This window comes from Gymnodraco acuticeps, unplaced genomic scaffold, assembly GCF_902827175.1.
Source record: "Gymnodraco acuticeps unplaced genomic scaffold, fGymAcu1.1, whole genome shotgun sequence".
NCBI lineage: Eukaryota > Metazoa > Chordata > Actinopteri > Perciformes > Bathydraconidae > Gymnodraco > Gymnodraco acuticeps.
In genome coordinates this window covers 2,248,967-2,274,239 of record NW_022989768.1, presented here as the reverse complement: position 1 = coordinate 2,274,239, position 25,273 = coordinate 2,248,967, and the positions used below count along the sequence as shown (strand labels likewise).

The 25,273-nt window shown below is 41.5% G+C and overlaps 1 protein-coding gene across 2 annotated transcripts in view; it reads left to right on the top strand.

Annotated features, from left to right (window-relative positions):
- The window catches only part of pcdh17 (protocadherin 17), a 55,689-nt gene extending 31,230 nt beyond the window's left edge, over positions 1–24,459 (top strand). For both annotated transcript variants that reach the window (XM_034219238.1, XM_034219229.1), the window contains exon 5: positions 23,457–24,459. In XM_034219238.1, the coding sequence (XP_034075129.1) occupies positions 23,457–24,154 (698 nt within the window). In that variant the 3' untranslated portion in view covers positions 24,155–24,459. The remainder of the gene's footprint in view (positions 1–23,456) is intronic.
- The last annotated feature ends 814 nt before the right edge of the window (positions 24,460–25,273 follow it).

The window sequence follows — 25,273 nt, the reverse complement described above, 5'->3', positions numbered from 1 at the left end:
CTTCATTACATTTGTGATTACAGCACACTCCCTTACAGTATGATGCTTCCCCTTGACCATATTCAGAGAGTGGAGATGTTTACGCTGTTTTTATGCTTGAGTGGTACCAAGTAAGCTTTTACTGAAAACAAGAAACTGGCTCAGAATCAGGGTTGTGCAGCCTCATGCTTGTGCCTTTGTTTCTGTTAAATACACACACTGACTGACATAAATAACTCCTATGAGCGATCCAAGGCTGGTTTGTAAAAGGCTGAGCGGATGTGTGACATAGCTGCTACAGTGCATTTACACTGTACTTGTGTATTGTTGTTTTGTTGCCGCTTCAAGAAAGGTGATTGTGGGGTGTTTAGTGACAATGTTTCTTAAAGGTTAAATGAAGGAGCACTCCTAATTTAAGTTCAATCAGGAGAGACGTGATGTATGGAATACATGTTTATTACCGGTCACATTATATAAATGAAACATAATGATGACAGTTTATAACAAGTGAATGAAATGGTGTTTTGGCGATTAGGCCCATGTTTTGTAGGATATCATTCGGGAAGGGAAAGAACCGTTTCCGATGAACCCCCCTGGGTCTAGACACTGGTGGTGGTGATAAGTGGTTAGGTCCGGTTGGAAGGGAGAAGGTTAAGCTTGGCCCTGAGTTGGAAGCAGGAGGCGAAGGGGTGGAGGAGGGTTGCGCGTTGACACCTGGAAGACAAATGATAGAAAAGGGGAGAGCATATATAGAGGGATTAACAGGTGCGATAATTAGGCTTGTAAATGGAGGGGAGTGATAGGTTAGCTCAGGAGTGGCGCTCCCTGTCATCTAGTGAAGGGAGCGAGTATTGCCATGACGTGCAATACAGAGTGATAGGTCTTCCTGCCTGAACTTGCGCTAAGCTTCATTTCAATCAGGAGAGACGTGATGTATGGAATACATGTTTATTATCGGTCACATTATATAAATGAAAAATAATGATGACAGTTTATAACAAGTGAATTAAATGGTGTTATTGCGATTAGGCCCAGGTTTTGTAGGACATCATTCGGGAAGGGAAAGAACCGTTTCCGATGAACCCCCAAAAGAAGTGAAGTGTGAAGTACTGAACGTAAAGAAATCTTACCTTGTGGGATGCAGTGGAAATCTATGGATGAAAATGAGAGGTTAATACATGTGGGAATTTAGACGTACTGATGCCTCCCAGGCATCCTTCCTGGACATACAGGGCTTCCTGGACGTACCGGACGTACGGGGCATCCCGGACATACAGGGCGCCCCGGACGTACGGGGCGTCCCGGACGCACGGGGCATCCCGGACGCACGGGGCATCCCGGACGCACGGGGCGTCCCGGACGCACGGGGCGTCCCGGACGCACGGGGCGTCCCGGACGTACGGGGCGTCCCGGACGAGCGGGGCGTCCCGGACGTGCGGGGCAACCTGACTTAGCAGGGACACATTTATACAGACCCGAAGGTTTACGACCTGGACATACAGGGTTAGACATGGCAAGAATAAACATGAGCCGCGGGGCGAACATACGTGCTGACGTGCTAAGAACCACCACCAGTTATATGCATACGTACCAATTTTTAAGGTTGGAGAGACCTTTGGATAGCCAGCACGGCACTGAGGTCCGGACGATTGTAGGATGAGAAAGCGGAGGAGGACCACCGTCCGAGTTGTTGCAGGGATGAGGATGAGACACATTGATTAGCAGCGGAAGTAGCTGCACCTATTCTAAATGAATGCCCCGTGTATAGAAGGGGTGATAACCCGGATTTAATGAGAACTTGCTTTAAAAATAGTGATTGAACTTTCGTTGAGTTAAGGGAAAATTCCCTGAGATAAGAAATAATGATTAGAGAGGATTAGAGGTAGGTCTAAGCTGTAGGAATTTGATTATGGATTTGGGACTGGGAGTCGTTGCGGGCGGCGATGACGGAGCAGGCGCCGCCGCATTTGGAGTGCTTAAGATATAAGCTAAAATGGCTGGCGTGAAAGGATATGTCGGAAAAGCTGACGTCTCGATTGAAATCGAACGTAAGAGAAGCTGTGGTAAATTCACCTGGTCTGAGGAAAGCATAAAAAGCTAGGAGAAATAAAGCGATGAGTCATAGATGCTGATAACTGATTGAGTGATTAAGACTGTCTTCCATCATCTGAAGTAAGGATGATGGAGGGACGCTAGTGTTAGATCCAGCGAGTGTGATAATAAATGTGTAGCAATAGTGGAAATCTGAGTGTGCCGCTATGCGGATGATCTCATGCAGATATCCCCCCCAAAACGGAGGATGTGCAGTGCACGTCCTTAATTAAGTCGGGGAAAACGCAGTCGTCGTGAGGCCGGCGGATGCCACGTCCAGGAACGGGAGATGATGGCGTGCCGAAGAATATCCGCATGCAAAGTATGGTTGCCAGGTGAGGAAGAGCAACTGTCGTTGAAGACGTTTATGTGGATGCACGCAGTTTGGTTAGAGGAACGTTAATACCATGAGCTTGATGTGATGGCTAGGAACTCCAGGTGTGTGACTGGGCCTATAGTTCCTCATGATTAGGAACGCTGTGCTCCTGGAGGATTCTCTTCTTCTTTCTTCTTCTCTTTTCCCAGTTGAGCGGAGTTATAGGTTAGTAGTGTTGTATTTGAACACTAGATGGCGTAAAGGCAACGCATGAGGAGATCTCCCTGAGCAGTGGGTGATTTGAACTGGGGAGAGACAGCTATTAATATTATTTACCCGAATAGCCGGTGCACACGTAGTTTCTCCTTACTTGACTGCCGCTTAAGGCTGAAAGAGTTCCGCTGAACGGATGATGGGAACTTAAAGTGCGTCGTTAATATCTGCTTTGAAGAGCCAGCCTTGGCCTGCACATTATTAAGATTACATTATCTCCGTGCGTAGAAAGGGGTAACATTGACCTTTGTCATCGAGATTGCCCTGAGCATTTAACAAATCGTATTAAATAATCTGATGACAGACTATAAAACAGAATAGCTGAAAATGTAACAAAAATAAATAACACAGTTACCTCTAATCATTAACCCATGTTTGTATAATTTAGTTAACTCCGTGTGTTGCTGCTAGTATACATAACACCTGACGTGGAAACGTTACTCGTGGACGGGGCTACGGAGCTACTAGACAGTCGAACCCGGTGCATTCCTCCGCCTGAATGTGGTGCACTTTTGCTAAATGTTTATACAAATTGCTCGTGTTACCGCCCTTACATGCTAAACACTTATTGCACTTTTGGCAACGAGCATTCTCCACATCGAGACGGGTAAAGTGTAACCACACCTCGGAGCGCGTTCTCTCCGCCACCTCCGCAGTGTGCTCCGCTGCATGTAGCAAGCTGCGTGTGTGTAAACTGCCCCCGCCCCCTCGCAACGCAGACTGGGGAGAGAGATCTCGTCTGATCGAAAATACATCATAGACGCATTTGTTTGTCTTTTGCATATTAGAAACGAGTTGGCGACACTAAGACTGCAATATAATGTTTTTGTAGCAATAATACATGACATATATTTTATAAATGTCTCCGGTACCGATAAAAAGACCAATACGTTGGAGCTTAAAGGCGCGTAAAAAACACGTGATGACGTCACCAATGAATCGACTGAATTAGTTGGCAACTAATTTGGTAATCGATTTTTGATCGATTAAATCGATTAGTTGTTGCACCCCTACTGCCGAGGAGATGTTGTTGTCACAGATCCAGCCGTTGGTGCACCGAGAAACAGAATATTTCTTAACCCTGAATTAAAGGTAGCAATGCATAGCTAGTGTTGAACTTCCTGTCGGCTCCCAGACCGTAGTCGAGGAAACGGGGGGATGACTCTCTGTCGTCCCCAAGGGCAGAAGCAACACGCTTCGGGTTCAATAACCCATTTTATCGGAAAGACTGGAGAGAGGCGAGCTCTTCTTGGGAGGTCGTTGCATGTATTTAGCTCTTCTGTTTCGCAAGATCACAGACCTTCCTTTTTCTGCTGCCTCGTTTATTTCTGGAAAACATGTATCCCGCTCGCTCTACCATACCATGCCCACGCACGCGCCACACCCCTCTCTTAAAGGGGTAGCGATCTCACTCTGCATGACCCAAATTTCATAACAATATACCGAAACATCTCGTGAATTTGTTGCAACTGCCTCTTGCCAGCGCTACCCTGCCGCCTGTTTTAGAGGTGAGGCGTAGGAGGAAGTAGCTTCAATGGGATATAGCTTAAGCCCTGCCTGCCTGCATGAGGGGTTGTGGTTGAAGCCAGAATGGGTAAAGCTTCGCATGCGATGAGGACCCGTTCCGCGTGAAGCCGGAAGAGCCGCATTTGAGCTCCCTGTCATCTAGTGAAGGGAGCGAGTATTGCCATGACGTGCAATACGGAGTGATAGGTCTTCCTGCCTGAACTTGCGCTAAGCTTCATTTAGTTTGTTGTCCTAGCACCTCTCGAAGAGTATGTGTGACAGAGCAGCAGAAGAGCTGTTCCAGTGTCTGCTCTCAGTGGGTGAAACATGTTGTCCAGCACAGAAGTAGGGAGGATACTACGGAGCAGATTATAATGATACAGAACATCGTCACTTCCTGGACCAGAGCCACTCTGAGGCCATCTGTCCTCTTTCCATGGACAGCAGGGCGTGTATGTGTATGTGTGTGCGTGTGTTTATGTGTGTTTCTAGACATTAACCACACTCTAGCACATATGTTTTTAAGCCTTTTATGTTTCCAACGTACATCACCATTTTCATCTCAAATTTGATAGTTGTTTTTTAAAAATACTTTATAAAAATGACAACTTATAAGATGCCCAATGGACAGATGCACTCATTTAAATGAATGTCTTGGTTGATTAGTATTTGTCTTTGTTTTCAATGTTTAATATGCAAAATATTAGTTGATAAATGTTAGGAAAGAAAACTGTCAAACTGTTGAATAAGTAGCAGCTTTACTGACCTGGCAGACAACGATGTGATATCAAATAACTTACACCTTTACATTTTTTGTTTTTTATCTTTACATGTCACTGCCATTTTCCAGTATTTTAATAATTACTATGAATTAGCAAAATGCACTGCATATTTTCTGGAACTCAATATAATTCTATTTCATTTACTGTCTTATATGCTCAGTATAAATGGCATCTTGCTACTGACAATGTATAATTTGCTAACCTTGATCCAGTGGAGAAGGGCCATCTGTAAAACATGTAGTTGCATTAATATGTTTTCATATGAACTAACAAGGACACCCACAGTCAGATGATTCCTCTTCTAAGGTTTGTATTACGTATTGCTGTGGTTTGATAAATATTGCACCCATGGTGGCTAAAATGGAAACAGCAAAGTGGCAGATTGCTTCATCAATTTTACAATTTGGCCATTTACAAACAATGGAAATTGTTCTGCTTTGAATATCTGAAAATGCAATGCCTGGTATACTGTAAGTCTCCTAGACAATGAATTGAGCAGAACTCCTATTGAATCTGTAAGATACAAGTGAAGGGACACTTTGTCCAGGCTGTTTCCTTTGCTCATGTGAATGAATATTTGTTGTGCCCTGGGGAATTGTTTCTCCATGTTACACTGCATCAGGAACCAGAGTGATAAATGGGCCTGGCCTGTCCAAGGCCTCAGGCCTTCTCTGCTCAACCATAACTAGTAATGGCCTTTCAGCCGCTGCCTGCAGTGCTAAAGATAATGAATTATTTGAAGAAGAGGAAATGCAAAAACAAAGATAGGGGATGTGGTTATACAATTAAAGTGGATGGGATGATCAGAAAAAAAGACACATTTGATTTATAATTTATTTGATATAGAGGAATAGTAGTAGGGCTTACATTCATTCAGTAAATTAAAATGTAATTAAGGGAATGGAACAAATACAAATCTAAAAAGAGGGACCATGATAAATCAGATGATGAGAAGAAAGAGAGCTCATGGATGGATGGATGGATGGAGGAAGAAGGGCAGGACAGCAGGCGGGCTCCATGGGAGATTGGCTTAAGTTTGCATGGTTCCGGTCTCCCTGCAGTCACTGAGCCACCAGTTTCAAATTCAAAAGAGAAACCTGTCAACCTCAACACATGCCCTGCTTGGACAAGCTTGAACTTAGTCAAATATACAGACTCACCACAGTGTTTGTTCCAGTATGTTCCTGTCATTACGGCCGACCACTGCAGCTGCACTAAATATGCGTTAAAAGCATTTGCACCATAAATAGTACTCTGCTTTATCTGTGTGGATGGTAATACAAGCTAGCTGTATACATTAATAAAATATCTCTGTGTGGACTGTACCATACACTGTCTCATAATGACAGAGATTGAGAGAAGAGAATGTGTGCGTCTTAAGTGAGTATGTGAGGATAGAGACTGGAGTGTTTTTCTCAGATAACCTCAGTTTGTTACTTTTTGATCCTGCTAAATTAAGATAAGGGGCTTGGTTAATTAAACTGTCACATGGCAATACCTTGAGGAATTGCGAGGCCAACACAACTTTAATTGGGTGGCTGCCATTGTCCCTGCACTACCCTCCCATCCCTGGGAAGCAGCCCCATAGAGGGGAAACAGCTTCACCCCGTGGCTACTGTGCAAAGGATGGAAGAGTTAAAAGAGGTGATGAGCTTGAAACATTTAAATGAAGAGAGGTGGGGCAAAGACAGGGTGGATCTCAGCTTAAATGTGTAAAAAACGAAGGACCCTTTCAAACCAAATAAAATGTAAGACACATAATACATTTTAAAACCAAAACACGTGATGCCTATGGCGGCACAATGACAGGGTGAAAACAGGGGTTAGACTTAGGATAAGAAGTTTTTAATTGCTGCTTCATTATGCAAAAATATTAGTTGTGTAATTGTCTGTACATTGCAGTCATCTCTGTGGGTGCATTAGTTGCAAAGGCAGGTCTCCAAAGCCCCACGGACAATGTCAGCAAGCTTAGGGATGCATCTGTAATTACCAGCAGCCAATTAACAGCTGACCTCACCATCCCAACCTCAATCCACAACAAAGATCTATTATGGAGATTTAGAAGGCTTGCAGTGTAACAACTAAGTGTGATGGATCTTCATACAGAGCTTATGGTTATTTGCACCTCCGCTTTTGGTTTACTCACACATACACTTCATTGAAATTCAGACCACGGTGGGTTAGACGGTTGGTGTTGCTGGTGATGTCTAGGTTTTTTCTGATACAGGGTTTTGAAGAGAAAAACACTAAACCTATGTATTTAGCTCTCAAACGATAGCACCAGATTCACTCTTGTTTTTATTTCAGGAATTCAAATATGTATAATAGTGTCCTGAAGTGAAGCAATACATTATTCAAGCTGATTTGTTTTCCACCTATATACATACTTTCCAAAGCACCACACATGCATGATACAGTATGTCGGCAGCTATATATCATTTAGTTTGAGAAAAATAAGCATTACTGAGATTATCATGAGATCTTAGAAACATTGAGAGGTTTTTATTGCCAAAGGAAGTATCCTCGATAGCATAGTGCCCATTCTGGGAGATATGTTGAAAACAGTTGCCCATCTGTCCTTGAAGGTGATCAAAATCTGCCTTGATTAACAAGTAGGAATCTGGTTGATGGTCCGCCCTGTGCCTCCTCTCATCCCCTCCCAAGTGGGGATCAAGAGGAATGAAGTTTGAGCCTAGGGATAATCTAGTTCCCTAGATTGTGATAATGCTGCTCAGGATGATCATGTGGATGAAAGCTGGTCCTTGGTTGTGCACATGGCTGTGTGTCTGTGCTTACGTACTGTGTGCCTGCATGCTGGGTGCTCAAAAGAGAAGAGACAGACAATAGAACAAGTGGGAGTCAGTGAATTAGACAAAACACATAAACAATGGAAAATACAACACTCTTTCTGTTTCCGTATCCAGGCAACCACATCAGGATTCAGGACATATTGAACAGGTGATTGCCAATATTTTTGATTTTTTCAGTTAAGAGCTGGCTAAATTAGGAGCACCTGTACTCTCAAATATGGGTTAAAATACAACTATTTCAAGTGGACATAGAATAAGCCAAATTATACTCTGCACAGAAGCCTATTTTATTTGTCCAATTTGATAACCATTTGCAGTGTGAAATGTAGTCAAAACATTTATATTGAGTGAACTTTCCCTAAATAACTGCAAGACTAAGCCTTGATTGTTTTTTTCTTTTTCTTGCAACTCACAAACAGTTTGTGAATGACAGTGGAGCTTAAGCTCCTGCTGAATCTCATTTAGTTTTAAGTTCCCTGTTGTTCCGCATGGTCCTCTTCCCACCCTGATCCGTGTCTGGTGTTGGTGTCCAGCTGGTTCCGTCACACGACAAGTGGTTCAGGAAACTCCCTCATTGTTCACTGACCAATCGCAAACACACCAGAATGCTGTCAACGAGCATTTCCACCCAGTGGTTTGCATTTGCCTGCACCTGTGGTTTTAGCCCAGAGGGCAGAGGAGGCAGGAGGGGGGGTGGAAGAATGGGGAGAGGCTGGCATTGGGGTGGAAAGGCAGTCGGGGGTTGGGATTAGGCTGTTCTTTCTGTCTGTGGAGATTAAAGGAAATAGATTTCATTGTGAGTTCTCCCCCATTTTGTCGTGTTTTCCTATCCTCAAAATGCATCAGAGGACAAGCTGAGCCTTACCTCCAAAATTTGCATTTTGTAATTGCATGAACTCATTGGAGCTCGGAGGCAATTTACGGTTGCTTGTGCACGTAAGCATGCAGGCACGTTAGTGTGTGTCTGGGAATGTGCTTTGTAATTTGACAAACAAATAAAGAGTGTGTGTGCCTGCATGCGTGTGTCCAAGCCCCTCTGGAGTCCATTAATCCCAAATCTAACATACTTACTGCGGAGGCATCCTGTGATGTGTGCTGAATCTCTCTCTCTGGAATATTGGATTCTGCTTCCATAATATTAACCTTCCCTTTCTCTCATCAGGAATATGATGTTGTGTTTTTTTTCCCCCCATGATACAGGATTTTCCACCACGACAGGTGGTTGCTGTGTTATGAGTTTGTTTACAATATTCAGGTGTGTTTTTACCAGTTCTCTGATCTAATCTGTAATTTTACATCTCTGAGCCCTTTTAATCCTATTCTTATTTTGTGTAAGCCTTCTAATCTTTGACCCTAATCTTAAACCACCACATAGAATGGGGGTGGCGTGGATTGAGAAGAGTTGTTTTTCTCACCTTCAAATTCAATGCATACATTTGTCAGAGCGAGCGGGGGTCCTCGACCCATTGGGTTTTATTTTTTCACAAGCCGATACTGAAGGCATTTATTGTTATGCATTTCTATTTATTTGTGTTTTATTGCAGTGGCCGGGTCTTGACCCTGCCTATGTTAAAGCCTTGTGCTCATACCCAACCAGTCTCATGAGTGAAACTGATGGAGAGCCAAATAAAGTATAAATTAGATAGTGAGATGGAAAACGCATTTCTATTTGAAATGATTATCCCCCCTGACGGCCAGACTAATAGACCGTTATTTGCATTTCCTTCAGGTTTCTTTTAATTTAATCATACTTATAAACAACGAGTTAGAGTGTTGGTGTGTGTGCATGTTTATCCATTTAGAGACACAAGCAACCAGTGTCTAGACGGCAAACACCAATTTGGCTGGGGCGCAGGGGAACATCAATGCTAAAGCAATGTTGCTGAAACACTAAGCATGTTCCTCAGTCTTTCATGGAGAGGAGATGGTAGTGACAGACAGACTGCAATAGGAGGAGGAGGTAGAGCAGAAATAGACGAGAGGTTGGCAGAGCTCACTGTGGCTAATACATCCAAAGTGTGTCAGTTAGCTCTCTCTAAATGTGTTAGGCCCCGGGGCTGAGAAAGCCAACACCATCGACTCAACCTACCTTTCTCCACCTTTCCACTTAGCCTCTGTTCAACACCCGCCAATATCCTTAGGGGAGCTACACTGCTGTTCATTGGCACGATTGATCAAATGCCTACATGTTAAAGTGTACCGTTTTCTTATTGCACATATTAGTCTCATGAGTACACATGCTGAATGATTAATATAGAGTAGTGTTTTGCTATGCAGCATGGATGGTACATTTACAGGAGGTGTGCATTCACACTTCATTTCCAAACTCGGCAGATGAAGCACTAAGGCAGCAATCCCATTTGAGGTAATGATACTGTGACTTAGTTTGATACTTCACACAGTATTGGTGCCAGGTATCGTACAAAGAAGAGGGTTCAGTGATTTGAACTTAACTATGCTTATACAGTGGGGCAAAAAAGTATTTAGTCAGCCACCAATTGTGCAAGTTCTCCCACTTAAAAAGATGAGAGGCCTGTAATTTTCATCCCAGGTACACTTCAACTATGAGAGACAGAATGGGGGGAAAGAATCCAGGAAATCACATTGTAGGATTTGTAATGAATTATTTGGTAAATTCCTCGGTAAAATATATAATATTATATTTGGTCACCTACAAACAAACAAGATTTCTGGCTCTCACAGACCTGTAACTTCTTCTTTAAGAGCCTCCTCTGTCCTCCACTCGTTAACTGTATTAATGGTACTTGTTTGAACTCGTTATCAGTATAAAAGACACCTGTCCATAACCTCAAACAGTCACACTCCAAACTCCACTATGGCCAAGACCAAAGAGCTGTCAAAGGACACCAGAAACAAAATTGTAGATCTGCACCAGGCTGGGAAGACTGAATCTGCAATAGGTAAGCAGCTTGGTGTGAAGAAATCAACTGTGGGAGCAATTATTAGAAAATGGAAGATATACAAGACCACTTATAATCTCCCTCGATCTGGAGCTCCACGCAAGATCTCACCCTGTGGGGTCGAAATGATCACAAGAAAGATGAGCAAAAATCCCAGAACCACACGGGGGGACCTAGTCAATGACCTGCAGAGAGCTGGGACCAAAGTAACAAAGGCTACCATCAGTAACACACTATGCCGCCAGGGACTCAAATCCTGCAGTGCCAGACGTGTCCCCCTGCTTAAGCCGGTACATGTCCAGGCCCGTCTGAAGTTTGCTAGAGAGCATTTAGATGATCCAGAAGAGGATTGGGAGAATGTCATATGGTCAGATGAAACCAAAATAGAACTTTTTGGTAAAACCTCAAATAGACGTGTTTGGAGGAGAAAGAATGCTGAGTTGCATCCAAAGAACACCATACCTACTGTGAAACATGGGGGTGGAAACATCATGCTTTGGGGCTGTTTTTCTGCAAAGGGACCAGGACGACTGATCCGTGTAAAGGAAATAATGAATGGGGCCATGTATCGTGAGATTTTGAGTGACAACCAAGATGAAACGTGGCTGGGTCTTTCAGCATGACAATGATCCCAAACACACCGCCCGGGCAATGAAGGAGTGGCTTCGTAATAAACATTTCAAGGTCCTGGAGTGGCCTAGCCAGTCCTCCAGATCTCAACCCCATAGAAAATCTTGGAGGGAGTTGAAAGTCCGTGTTGTCCAGCGACAGCCCCAAAACATCACTGCTCTAGAGGAGATCTGCATGGAGGAATGGGCCAAAATACCAGCAACAGTGTGTGAAAACCTTGTGAAGGACTTACAGAAAACGTTTGACCTCTGTCATTGCCAACAAAGGGTATATAACAAAGTATTGAGATGAACTTTTGTTATTGACCAAATACTTATTTTCCACCATAATTTGCAAATAAATTCTTTAAAAATCAGACAATGTGATTTTCTGGATTTTTTTTTTCTCATTTTGTCTCTCATAGTTGAGGTGTACCTAGGATGACAATTACAGGCCTCTCTCATCTTTTTAAGTGGGAGAACTTGCACAATTGGTGGCTGACTAAATACTTTTTTGTCCCACTGTATATTATTAGTAGAAGACAGTGTATATCTTTAATTCAGCCAAGAAAACAATTAACATACCCCTTTATTTCCCAACAACATGCAAATACTGCATATTTTGTATTGTGTGGATTTACACACAGATAATACACATATTCAAAATGCCTGACATTTAGCTCCGTGAGTAGAAGATGTTTAGGAAAATATTTGCACACAATAGTAAACAGGCTTAGTCTATCAGATAAGTCTGTTGAAAACAGAAAACTTAAGATATAATGGTGTCAACACACAAACGTAGATATGTCTGTTGAAAACATGATTCCGGATATTTTCTGTCACTTTGTCTGAAACAGTTTACGTTACCCCAAGTCAGCACCAGCCTTGGCCAATCATTAGACTCAAGTGTCAAGCCTCATGACATTTTTCACCTACCTACCCTGTGTTTATTGAGTTTGACCTGCTACAGCCAAGAGTACCGCTAGTGGCAGCTATTTGTCAAATAAACATTTCTTACTATGTTTTGCATGTTCTTGATGGAGTTATATATTCTCAGTCAGAGATTAACTGAATTCCATGTACAAAAGCTGATCGCTAAAAATAATCACGGCCATTTGATACCACATACATCTATAGCAATATTAACTACTGTATACTGTGAGGGCTGGGTATCAGAGTGATGGTTCTGTTAAGAGAGAAAAGCAGAAGCAGTTTCCCTAATCCTGCTAAAGCAGTGCACATGGGAATGATTACTTGCACAAAGCCATGACACCCTGAGTTGTATAAATCCCTTTTGTTCAAAAGAGAGTGACAAACAGAGCCGCAGACGGAGAGGGAGAAAGACAATAAAAGAAAGTGATTTAATGCAGCAAATGTGACAGGATTGTGTGATGTCTTGTGGATCTTGTTATTGTATGGATCGTCTGATTGACGTCTCCACAATCCTGACAGTGTTAATCCTTGTTGTTTTAGGCCAGTTATCAGGACAGGGCCACCGCGTCTCTTTTGCACTAAGTCGGTTAGAGAAGACAATAAGGTTTGAGTTGCTCAAATGTATAGTGTTGAGAATAGCAACAGAAGTAGTATGGTTGGAATGTGAAATAAATGTGTTGGAGTGAAGCACTTCAAAAGACCCTCTGTGAATTAGCAACAAAAGGTTTCCCTTCATTCTTCTCTTAATAGGGTGTTTTAAACCTGTTTTCTCCTTGGATAGAAACAGGATTTCTGTAATGAGCCAGTGAGTCATAGACTTTCTCGGCTGAATTTTTTTTATCAGATTTCCTGCCCCTTTCTTTCTCTCTTTCTCTTTACTCTCACTCTCTCTTTCTCCTTCCCTCCCTCTTTTCTTTCCCTTTCTCATCCTCATTATTGCGCTCACTGTCTCCCTAAATGGGCCAAGGCAACTTTTGTTGCCGTCTACCGGGGAAGGAAGTAGATTAAGGCTATTAACACATAGAAGGATGCTGATCATCCTTTCTAATCTCTGTCTCATGTCTTAGTCCATTACTGTGCTCGGGTTAACAACATCCTTTAAACATGGCGTTTTTGTATTCTAGGTGTGTATATGTGTGTGGAAGTGTTGTTTGACTGAAACAGCTCATTTTATTTCTGCAAGTCCCAAATACCCTTTAAGGGTGTCACGCAGCCGGACCAAGCAGCACAAATAAAAGAATGAATTTCCATTCACATCTGCAAACAGTAAGTAGTAGTGAGTATAAACAAAGCATGGTGCAGGCATGCTATGTCTGTTTATGTTGCTTATTAGTGAACATGCTGCGATGCACACACAATAAAGCCAAGACACACATGCATGCTATATTTAGATGATGAACTGCTATAAAACCAGGCTAAAGAGGGAAGCAATAAACAAAGAAAGAGGGAAAAGAAGTAAGGCGGTCCAGAAGCATCCCCTGTCACAGTGCAATCCCCCATGTCCTAATTACACAGGCTTAGAGGGAACGGAGGATTAGCCACTGATTCACCACGCTGCTCGCCTCATCTTCTAATAAGTCCCCTCCTTGTCTCCTGGCCACCCTTTGTGCCACCCATACATGTCTTTCTTCAGGTAAAAGGAGCACGATACTATTGACTTGTGGCTTCCTGTGTCCCTTTGTTCTTTCTTGCTAACCTGTCTGCCTAAACCAAAAACATTTAATCCCATTTTAGAGTAGGCTGTGTGGCAGGCTTGTTTTGCTTTATGCTTAAAACTTGGACATCGGGCATTGTTTACATCAGTAATAGGATCATATTCTCATTTGTACATGCTTTAAGCTAAATGTACAATCTGCAATACGTCTTTATTTTGGTGAATACAGTAAGTACATATTGTTTTTCAGGACAATCACTTTTTCTTTTTAATCATGCACTCACAACTGGAGAACACTATAATTTGCCTAAATTCTGCTTTCACACAGTATCTCACCATATTTGTTATGTCACTTCAATTGCATACATACTTCTGATGTAAAGGGGTTGGGACAACATCTTTTTAATAATTGTGTGTGGCCTATTTATGTAAATACATAGTCAAATAAACAATGTCTTCTAACATTGAAGCCTTCTATAACAATATGTTGAGAGATCATCTAAAAATAATTAGTAAGGGTTTAAATCAGGGGTGTCAAACTCAAGGCCCGGGGGCCAAATCCGGCCCGCGACTTCATTTTATGTGGCCCCACAAGAGCTTGCAAAGAATATAATATCTTTATTATACGGTTACATGCCGCTTTACATAGGCAAATTGCCCATAAACTACATGTCCCACAATGCATCTCAAATTTGACTTTTTTCTCGGAATTTGACTTTTTTTTTCAAAATGTTACCTTTTTTTTAAAAATGTCACTTTAAAAAAAATTCTTTCAGAATTTGGCTTTTCTTTTTAAATCATTTTGTGACATACACACTGAAGAGACTTGCAATTGTTTGCCCTAGACTTCTGCTTCCAGACGTAGTTAATTATGAAGTTATTACCCTATCCGATAATAATCTAATGCAGAGGCAATAATGTCATATAATACATTATGTTATATATATTAAATATTTATATATTTATTCTTAGATAGTCTTATATATAAAACTGGCCCTTTGAGTGCAACCATGTGGCCCGAGTTGAAATTGAGTTTGACACCTCTGGTTTAAATTGTGCCTGTGTCTTATGTTTGTATCCTGGCTTCCTTGTAGCATACTTTAACACTTGGCTACAAGGACAAACATTAATTTTGCAGACATATATATGGTAAGAGTGCATTGTAGCTGACAATTATACATGGCACTCATACAGTTATTGTATGTATACATTGCTAAACTATATACATATACATTTTTCTTCCATGTTATAGCTTTTCCATGTTAAGTGTCTGATAGGTATAAATAGATTGATTTGAACAGGAATGATGTAAGGCCTGGTCCTCTCAGACATCTATATCTAATGGGTTGCCTGTGGCTGCTCTGCTGCAATTGCTCCACCATTAGAACACTTAAGGAGTGAGAGAAAAAGGGCTTGAAGAGCAAGCTGTAGCCAGAGGAAATGTGAATTATACAAGGTCTTCGGTGGCAGGTTGGGAAAGATGCTCAGGTTATATGATTGGCTGAAGCAAGTAGTTCCTTGACTGACCTTGCAATATTTATTGAGTGCCTCTGACCGCTGTGAATAGTGAATTATCTGAGCTGCTAAATGCATAAAACTCCAAAAATAATCTCCATGTTAGTTGTGTATGCTGTCTCCAGCAATGCAAGCAGCTCAATAAAGAACACTTAAAACTTGTGTTGAAGAGGCTGCACCAACACAGCAGTGGGAATTTTCTGAAAGCGCTATCACACGTCACAGATGTGGTTATAGATAAACATTAGGTTTGCCTGTTCTCAGCGCTTTTTGGCCTTGGATAGGTTCCCATCCCATGGCCGTTCAAACTGTTTGTTTAGGTTGCTGGATTTTCTAGTCCGAGGTCTGATTGTCAACAGATAAAACGATGATAATCCCCCACAACCCCTCCTTTTTTTTTGTTTAGATACTTCTCATCACAAACCTTCACTTAATAAAAGCATCCACAACTTTTGCTTATTGAGATTATAGCAGGCATCAAACAGATACAGTATGTAGGGGAAACATGTTTTACATATTCTTCATTAAAAACCATCCATATTCCCTCAAGATGCATGACACATAGACAATGGCAAAGTCTAAGTGCACTATATATTCTGTGCTCTTCAGACGCACACAGGCAAACCCACAAACAAACATGTAACAGCCTTTATAAAACCTGATAGGTCACTTGGAATCTAATTTGTGTTTATAATGACCACATTGTGCGTTGTAGGGCCCTCATAGCTGCTTTGTCTGAAAGGTGAAGTGTAGTTTGAGAACATCAACAAGGCTGCCCAGATGCCCCTCATCTCTCAGCCCACAGACCCTGTGTGTCCTCCACAGCACACAGCTCTGATTGCTCATCATTGATTAGGCTTTGTGTGTTTATTTTTGTTTGAATATAAGCTTATGCTCCTCTTCCTCCTCCTCTTGGGTTTTTATCCCTCTCTCTCCAATGCTTAAATACTCTCTCCTCGGGGTGTTCTTTTGAACAACTTAGCTCTGCATTAGCTGACGGAGAGGCCTGCAGTTTGTGAGGGAACGCCTGAAGAGAGGACGTGTTTGATCCTGAGATACATGTCCTTGATTCAGGCCCGGCAGTGCAAGCCACCGGGCACCCCCACTGCTCCTGCAAAGCTTTCCCTGCTATGCATCAGTATTCTCTTGCCTCCCACTGTGATAAAAGCTATTACACTGGAGAGGAGTATCCTTCTCATAGTGCTGAGCCACCTACTGCAAAAAGCAATCCACACCTATTCCCTCAACACACAGCACAGTCATAATATAACTTAAAATCTATAATTTAACGCTAAACAGAACAGTTTTAATTTGGAAACATATAAAATATTCCAGTTAATTATATTGTTTGTGCGATATAGTGCCGTGGATAAGCTAAAAGTGAAAATAAGGTTCAAATGTATTTTAAAATGTATTTAAAAACGCACTTTATTTCAATTATCACTTGAAATCACACCATGACCATCACAATATGTACTGTTGTTTATAGATTTCCAGCAGAGCAGTAGGCCAGCATAACATGAAGATTACAGATCAAATTATGTTGAAAACCCCAAACAGCATTAGCATGGAAATACTATTTCATTGCCACCTCTTGATATAATGTTGACAAAAGAGACTTGCTAACTGTGGAGAAGAACCTGCTTCCCAGCCGCGCTCTGCTCGAGAATCATAACAATATCAGATTCAGTAACACACTGGAGTAATGTTCTCATTTTCACAACAGCAATGCTGCGTAAAAATAAATGTATATAAAAAAAGCTTGCTCTATAGCTGAAGTGATCACAATATAGCATGTGGATTTATTTTAGTCTGTGTCAGGGTAACATCTAATTTCCATGGATTTATTTTAGTCTGTGTCAGGGTAACATCTAATTTCCAGTAGAATAAGAGAGCAGAGTTTCATGATTAAATAGCAGTTATTTTGAAGTAATTCCCAGAACTTAAAATAAGTCAATTTCTGAAACTGATTTCTTAGAAAATAGCCTTTTCACTCGGACAAGACGTTTCTTTGTCAGACTGGCAACCTGAGAAGTCATATATTTACTAAACATTAGGCCCAGTCAGAGTAAAGCTTATCTCATCTCTGTAGTTCAAATATTTAGTCAACTTGATTGGCTGAGAATGCAGGGAGAGGGGGGTTGCATGTATCAGCTGGGCTAGAATGCAGTAGGCGAGGAGATTAAAAACACAATAACACACTCGCATGCACACACAAACACACACTGTGAGCTCCCTCAGGTGAACAGGTGCAGTCATGGTCTGTCACAGATGCTCTGCGCAATTCGTCAGCTGCCTTTCCTCCTGTCCACCTTGGGTGGGTTGGGGATATTAATCACAACACAATATCGACACACAAGTGCACACACACATTATCTCAGATCATTCTACCTATTCACCTACAGTAGACTACTTTAGGAGCTCATAGGTCTGTCTAATGACTAGCCAGGTGTGCATGATGGTAACATTATTTACCAACACTGCAATGGATGCTAAATCATTATGTGTTTGTACGTTCCTGCACAATCTTTTGTTTTTTTGGACTTACTGAACACTCACTAGTAAAGCAGCAAGTTCTGTGTCCAGCTCGCGGTTTTCTAGCAGTAGCCTCGGTGTGAGTACAACTCTCTCTTGGTTTCTCTCTCCCTTCCACCACAGGAACTACAGTGTGTGACAGAGGGACATTAATCACAGGGCTGGGTAATAAAGCAAGGAGGGATGGGCATGTAGGGCCAGGGGGGCAGGTGTCTGGGGGGAGAAAAGGCTGTTTAGGGAAATCACACTCTGCTTTATGATACACACTGATACACCTGCAAATTGTTACACTCGCAGGTTTAGGTGCACATCCGTCACACATCATACTGAAAGCTTCAACCCTTAAAGTTTGAAAATGTTAGTCGAGGAGGAGGAAAAGAACAAGTCAGGATCCAGAAATGGTGACCAGTTTGTTTCTAATTATCTGAGAGAAGTCCTTCTTGCTGATCGATTGTTTTATTTTATATAATGGTACCAATAACTCATGATATATAACATTGATACAAATGTGGCTGCTTATATATGGTAACTATACTTAAATCACAGCAACACACATTGTCTAGTGGTAGCCTGGGCTTGACTGTATTTCCTTTGGCACTCCTCTTCAACCCCCTTGGGTTATTGGAGTTTTTTAATATCAACCTCATTCCAACTTGACATTTTACAGTGGACAATAGGTTGCACATCATATCTAGTGGAGTTGTGATGGTGGATATTGTGTGTTTGTGTGCATTTGCATGGGTCTTTTCAAGGAGTATTGGAAAAAGGTAGCTTGAAAACTTAAATTACCAATAATAAATCCATCAACTTCATGTACACAACATGTGCTCCGTGATCTGGATTCTAAAGATCAGACCATTCAACTAACAGAAATCAGAGAGGAAAAGTTAGTGAATCTGAATTTGTACACAAAACAAAAAAAAGAAAGGATATAGCTGTACAATAACTAATATATAGACATTTACTGCCATGGTTTCAGATTCTAAACAGGACATACATATGCAATTTCAAAGCACGACAAATGCAGTTTTATGTTCTTTCATCCTCGCCTTCTTCTGTTTTGAAAACAGTGGGCAGCCATTACACACTAAAAGTAAGATGCTCCAATCTGTTTTTTAATGGAATGCTTTATTAAATTTATTCATTCAAATTATTCAATTTTTTTCTGCAAGAAGTGCCTCTTAAAGTGTCCTAGTCACTTTCAAGAGAAACATGTAAGGGACAGATTTCTGCATTTTATATAAGGCACCTGATTGGTTCAGATCGTAATGAACAAATCGTTCTATTCGCTCTCACTGGCCTATCGCACCACAGTTGCTGTTGCGTGGCACAGCAGTATCTGATGTTGACAAATACAGGGTGTCCGCTGGTTGTTAAACAACATCATTATGGGGAAATGCAAGTTTGCGTCCAAATGGTTGGAAGATAAGGTTCCTCCTTATCTTCCAACCATTTGGACGCAAACATTTGGACAATCAATACTGTATATAGCAAATGTGTCGCCAATGTAACCGGTTAAAACTGGAAGTGGCGATGAGGTCTTAAAATGTATGGAAAGAGTCTTAAAAAAGGTCTTAAAAGGTATTACATTTGACTTCAGGATTCCTGCATATACCCTGAAATAACACAGTGTAGACGGATCATGTTGTTCTTCCACTTGTTTTGCAATGTTGCTAAATTAAAGGGTTTTCTGACTTAGTAAAGATTCCTTTGACACTTTGTGTCCTTTTGCAAATCTCACATATTTCTTAGAGCAGCGTTGCTATTTTAATATGTGTTTCATGTGTTCTTAGCATTAAGGATAACTGGCAGCTACGTAGCTGTCCTATCTTAACTCATTGTTACCCAGTCTTGCTTTTTTGCCCTAAAGCAAGGCAATTAACCCTGCCAAGGGTACTAAGATATCTCCGGCTGCTCGCGGTTAGGAAAGAAATCACAAGTACAAAAGAGTGTGTGGAGTTAATTAAACTTTTTGGTTTCCAATAGAGGTGTAATAAATATCTGATCTCAATCAGGGATTCAGGTCAAGTGTCTACAATAGAGCTGCAAAGATACATACATTGACTGTGTCTCTATCCTGACCGGGCATTGATGAGCGTTTCAGTGACACTTTCTGTGTAACTTAAGCTGAATCTTGTTTCTCCTCTTGTCTCTTAGATATAGATATTTGTGCACGCTTTATACCGAGTAATCATATAATTCTTGCTGCATATCAATGCGGTAACCCCCTTTTGTCCTCCTTTGTTCAAGTTTGGTTCAGTGCCAGTCTAGAGAAGATGTTGTGTCCTCTTCAAGCCTTCTCTGTTAGATGAGATTTGCGAACAATGAAAAAAAAAAAAAAAAAAAAATGGTATGCCTGTTGTAAACACAGATTAATATATTGAGGTCCAAGTAAACAAATAGGAATACTAATTTAGTCTGATATGAAAGCAATGATGTTGCAAAGAAAAAAAATACACAAACTGGATACTAAGATAATGTAAAAGTGAGTAGGTGAGAGTAAGTCCTTTACAGATAGTGGAGCTAATAAAGTTAGTTGATATGATAATATCATTATTATTATTATTATATTAAGTGATTTATTGCATATAATAAAGCTGATTATTTGTGTGCTTTATCTTTGTATCATATCAAATCATTGACTGAGAGGTGAATTGAATTGTGACAAATGATTGCACGTCTGAGGGTATCCATCAGTGTAATTTATCTTGGACCATGTAAAGAGCTGGGAAAGAAACTGGAGACCGAGCACGCTCCTGGTAGCCAAATCACTACATGCAAATGTGTCCTTGGTGGAGGCTCCCATTGCCATTTCCAGAGAGCTGGTAGAGCCATGACAAAAATAGAGGGAGGGAGAAAGAGAGAGAGGAAGGGAGATGGATGTCACCCTTGCTCTCATATGTCATATTGTTAACCATAGATATGAGGAGAACGCCTCAAGGTTGAACGTGCAGCTGAGACATAAATATTCTATCAGAGGTTTCCTCCAACGAAATAGAGGGAAATATGTCTGCATGGATTATTTATGGCTTAATATGCACTCGGTGAATGGACAATCACCTCTGAGAGCATGAAGACATTGTAGGGGCCAAGTTAATTGTGTGTGTCTGGAAATGCATGCAAGCTAGGTCTGTGAAAGGCAGTGGTAGTCGAGCTGTTAAGCTTGGTTACACAAAGGGTCTATATTGTGTGGCTTGATGATGGATTACAATAACGGCATGTTACTGTTGCAAAGTGTATTCAGGTTTGTTTTATTTATGTACAAGCTTTTGTCCGTATCATCGATTTTTTGTGCTTTGACATGTTGTTTGTATTTTCTCTCTTAAATCTTGAGCCACTTGTGTGCCAACGCAGGCACACACACGCAAATGCTTCTCACTTCGTGCAGATGAATTCTTTCATCCCACACCACTTAAATGGAGTCCATCTCAAAGTGGTCTGGCCTCCGCTTTCCAGCTCACCTTATTTCCTCTTCAGATGACTGCCTCGACATGGGAAATGTCAGGCTCTCATTGCCAGCACTGTGGCTTCTTCAAACATTTGTGAAGTGTTAAGCTCATCGCTTCAGCTTAGTGTGGCAGTCTCCTAGGAATCTGGGCTGCTGACCCGCAACACAGCAAAGACAGCCCACCAAAATGCACTCAAGCACATCCACTCTGCCTGCTCATTTGCATCAATGAAAGATTGTATTAGTCCGAGGTTTATGATATTCACGGCAGCGCACTCACCATACTGTAAAGATCCATGCATCACATAATGGGGTTGATGGGGTGGCTTTACAGCTCTAAACAGTCATGATGTTGTTTTTTCTCATTTAGTGGAGAATGACAGTGGATCACTAAGGATTACTAAGCCTAACGACTCTTAGACGTTACCTTCATATGAATCCTAATGGGATATTTTCAAGCTAGCATTAACATATCCTATAGAAGTCCACCTCTTGACTTTGGTTTCAGACTTCTTACAGGAAGACACATTACACATATAAAAAACCCACATTCAATATATGTGGACAAAGACTCATCATAGGTATTCAAGGTAAATCATCAACATGTAGTAGGGGAGGTGAAACGTGACTTGCTGAAATGGAATGGATCTAATTGCTAAATTCAAGGCGACGTTTTAGCTCACATATTGTTATTTCCCACTTGTGCTATGGACCATTGGGCTATACAAACATCAACAATGCCAAAATGAAGCTCCAAATAATAGACTTCCCTAATTCCTCATAACAAAGAAAACTGCCTCAGTTCTATTGCAGTTTGTTTTGTTCCAAAAAGTTTATTTTAGCAAACAAACAATTGTTGCAATGCAAAGAGAAATCGGTAGTGTGGTTTCTGTCTGCAGTCTTCTGGTTTGGCTCCACAAACAGAGATGCACATATCTCAAAACCAATATGCAAATTGATGTTGCATTTCTTTAGAAATCTGTTCAAGCAACATTCAGATTTTACTGGAGATTTTACTTTGCAGTCTTGGGTTTTAAAAACCTGTAATGTGTTAAGGCCACTCTTCTTTAACCTATATAAGGATTGTGGAGTTTGTAAAGGCAGCATACTGAAATGTGTCAAGTATCATTTGCAAATCATCTGTTTGCATGGCCACAGCATTGCAAAACATTATACACAGTGTTTAATAACTGTACACCAGTTAGTTCATGTAACTGACTACTCACTGTACATAACAATATCTAATGTGTCAATGAAACAAGTGACTAGTCACACCATTTTCATTTGTACCGTCCCAACTGTTAAGACCACATTTCTTTGTGTTCTGTTGGTTTCATCACACCCGGCCAATGGAAAAATTCCATTTATGGGACAACAGATGCTCCATTTATTTTCTCTATTTTTCACTTCACGCCCAAGAGGGGAAAAAAATGGGCTCGTCTTTTATTATTATTATTTTTTTAACCAAGTTCTGGATCTGTTTGACTCAGGCATGAACACTCCCATAATCAGCCAGAGTGTGCATCCCTCTGAATAGAGATGAAAGAGGAGAGAACACACTCACACTTATACACTCCAGTGCATGCACATAACAACAACAAGGAGCACACAAATAAACAGGCACAAACACACAGGCAGGAAGCACAAGCCATTTGGCACAGCCTCTCTGTCTAGGGAGGGCTTCAAAGCCCACTGACATGAATTTATGATAACGGCACTATGCCTTTGCCAAACCTCAACTGTTGTTGTTTTTCTCTCGCTCCCTCCCCAACCCTTCTATATGCTCTGCCATCCCCTTGATCAGAGCTTTGGAAAATGCTAGCAGGTGTCCCCCTGTCCCTTGGAAAGGTGTGTGCACATGAGCACGCAAACATGTGTGTTTGGAATAGGACATCCTTAGCTGACTCTTTCCTCATTATATTTGGTTTGACTCTATTCCTCTTAACTTTGGCTCTTTGTAAAGTTTGGTCTCATGATCGTTCTATGATTATATTACCCTAATGTTTTTCTTGATTTCTAAGCACACTTCTAACATAAACATCAATTTGTTCTTCTTCCATCCTCTTCCCTTTCTTCTGTCTGCAGATGAGGACTGTGTGAATTGTACAGAAGAGTGCCGGGTACTGGGCCATTCGGACCGTTGCTGGATGCCCCAGTTCCCCGCTGGAGGAAACCAGGCCGAGGGAGTCGACTACCGCAACAATATGTTCGTGCCGGCAGGGATGGAGACTGTGCCTGAGGCAGAGACCTACGAGACTGTCAACCCCAATGGCAAGAAGACGTTCTGTACATTTGGAAAAGAAAGGCGTGACCACACAATCCTAGTGGCCAACGTTAAGCCCTACTTGAAGGCAAAACGTGCCCTAAGTCCACTGCTCCAAGAGGTACCCTCAGCCTCTGGTAGTCCTACCAAGAGCTGCTCAACCATGTCTCCCTGCAATTCAGTCAAAAGCCCAGCTGACGGAGCTGAAGGCAACCCTCCCCCTGCCACCTGCTCAGGCCACTATGGGCCTCCTGATGGTCAGTACCTGTCACCAACCAAACAAAGCAGAGACCAGGGGGTCTACCCACCATTGCCTCCCATGGACCCAGTGGCCAAGGTGCTTGCAGAAGCCCGCTCTAGGATCAGCCAAGAGGCAACAGGGGAAATGGAGTGTGTGCTGGAGCAGGTGGAGCCCGACGCAAGCCGTGACAGAATGGACGCTGACCAGGTGGTCAGAGACATCGACAAACTATTGCAGGACTGCAGAGGAAGTGAGGCCACAGCCACACTCAGGAAGTGACACAAAGGACTGCAACAAAATATGTATGAAGGTAGAGAGAGGAATATACTGCTATTTCAAAAACTCTCATGCCAAAACTGTCACCAAAACAAATCAAAAAGGTTAATGGGCTCTTATCATAGGAGCTCTTTTCTCTGTATTGGTTGTTGAAAATACTGACACTTAACAGACAATGGGAACATTTATTCATTTGGCACCCGTTTTGGGGCTAAGATCGCTATCAACAAAAAGGAACTGGGTAACATCTGAATTCTGATGAATTTATAAACTCTTTTTGTTTTGGATTCTTAAGCAAATTGCAGAGACTTATTATCTAAGTGCCCACCAGCTCATATGTGTGTTGTTCATGGTCTCTTGTGAAATCCTACATATCTAAGTGTGTGTAGGTGGATTTCTGTTATGTATATTGGCCATAGAAACGGAATGAAAAAAAAGGACTATTTATGGTCAGACATGACAATCGATGCGGAAACAGTGAAAGAAATTCTGATCCATTTGGGACAGTGAAAGGCCGAAATACACAAAACAACCTTATCTTTCTTGACTTTAATATAGGTGTTTAGTGTCTGATGGATCCTGTATTTGAACATGAAGATATTGGTTAATCAGGTGTGTGATCACAGGGGTCAGTTAAGGACTTGGGGACGAGGGGCTTAATTGCTACGCTGAAGGAGAATTATTAACAGTGTAACCATGTTTCACCTGTCATTTGTAGCCACATGTGTAAGCTGTGTCTGTCTCACGCCTCTATTTAAACATTCATGTTGCTCACTGGTGTAGTTGCATGCACCAATTTACACACATCTTACACATGTACACCACACTATGCACATACACATGCACTGATGATGACCCTACAAACACACACACATACACACTAATGCTTACACACAACTGGCCATCTGTGTAATTGTCTTATACATGAACATCATCAGCTTTCTGTCCCTTGTGTACAGTGATTTATCATGTGTGTGACTATGCCTTAAGGCAATCACAAGTTGTATAAAAAGGGACATTTTTTCCTTAACTGTGAAAAGATGATATCTATATGATCATATAGATAACTAAATGTATGAATCCATGTATAGTGTCCAAATATTAACAACATATTTATACATT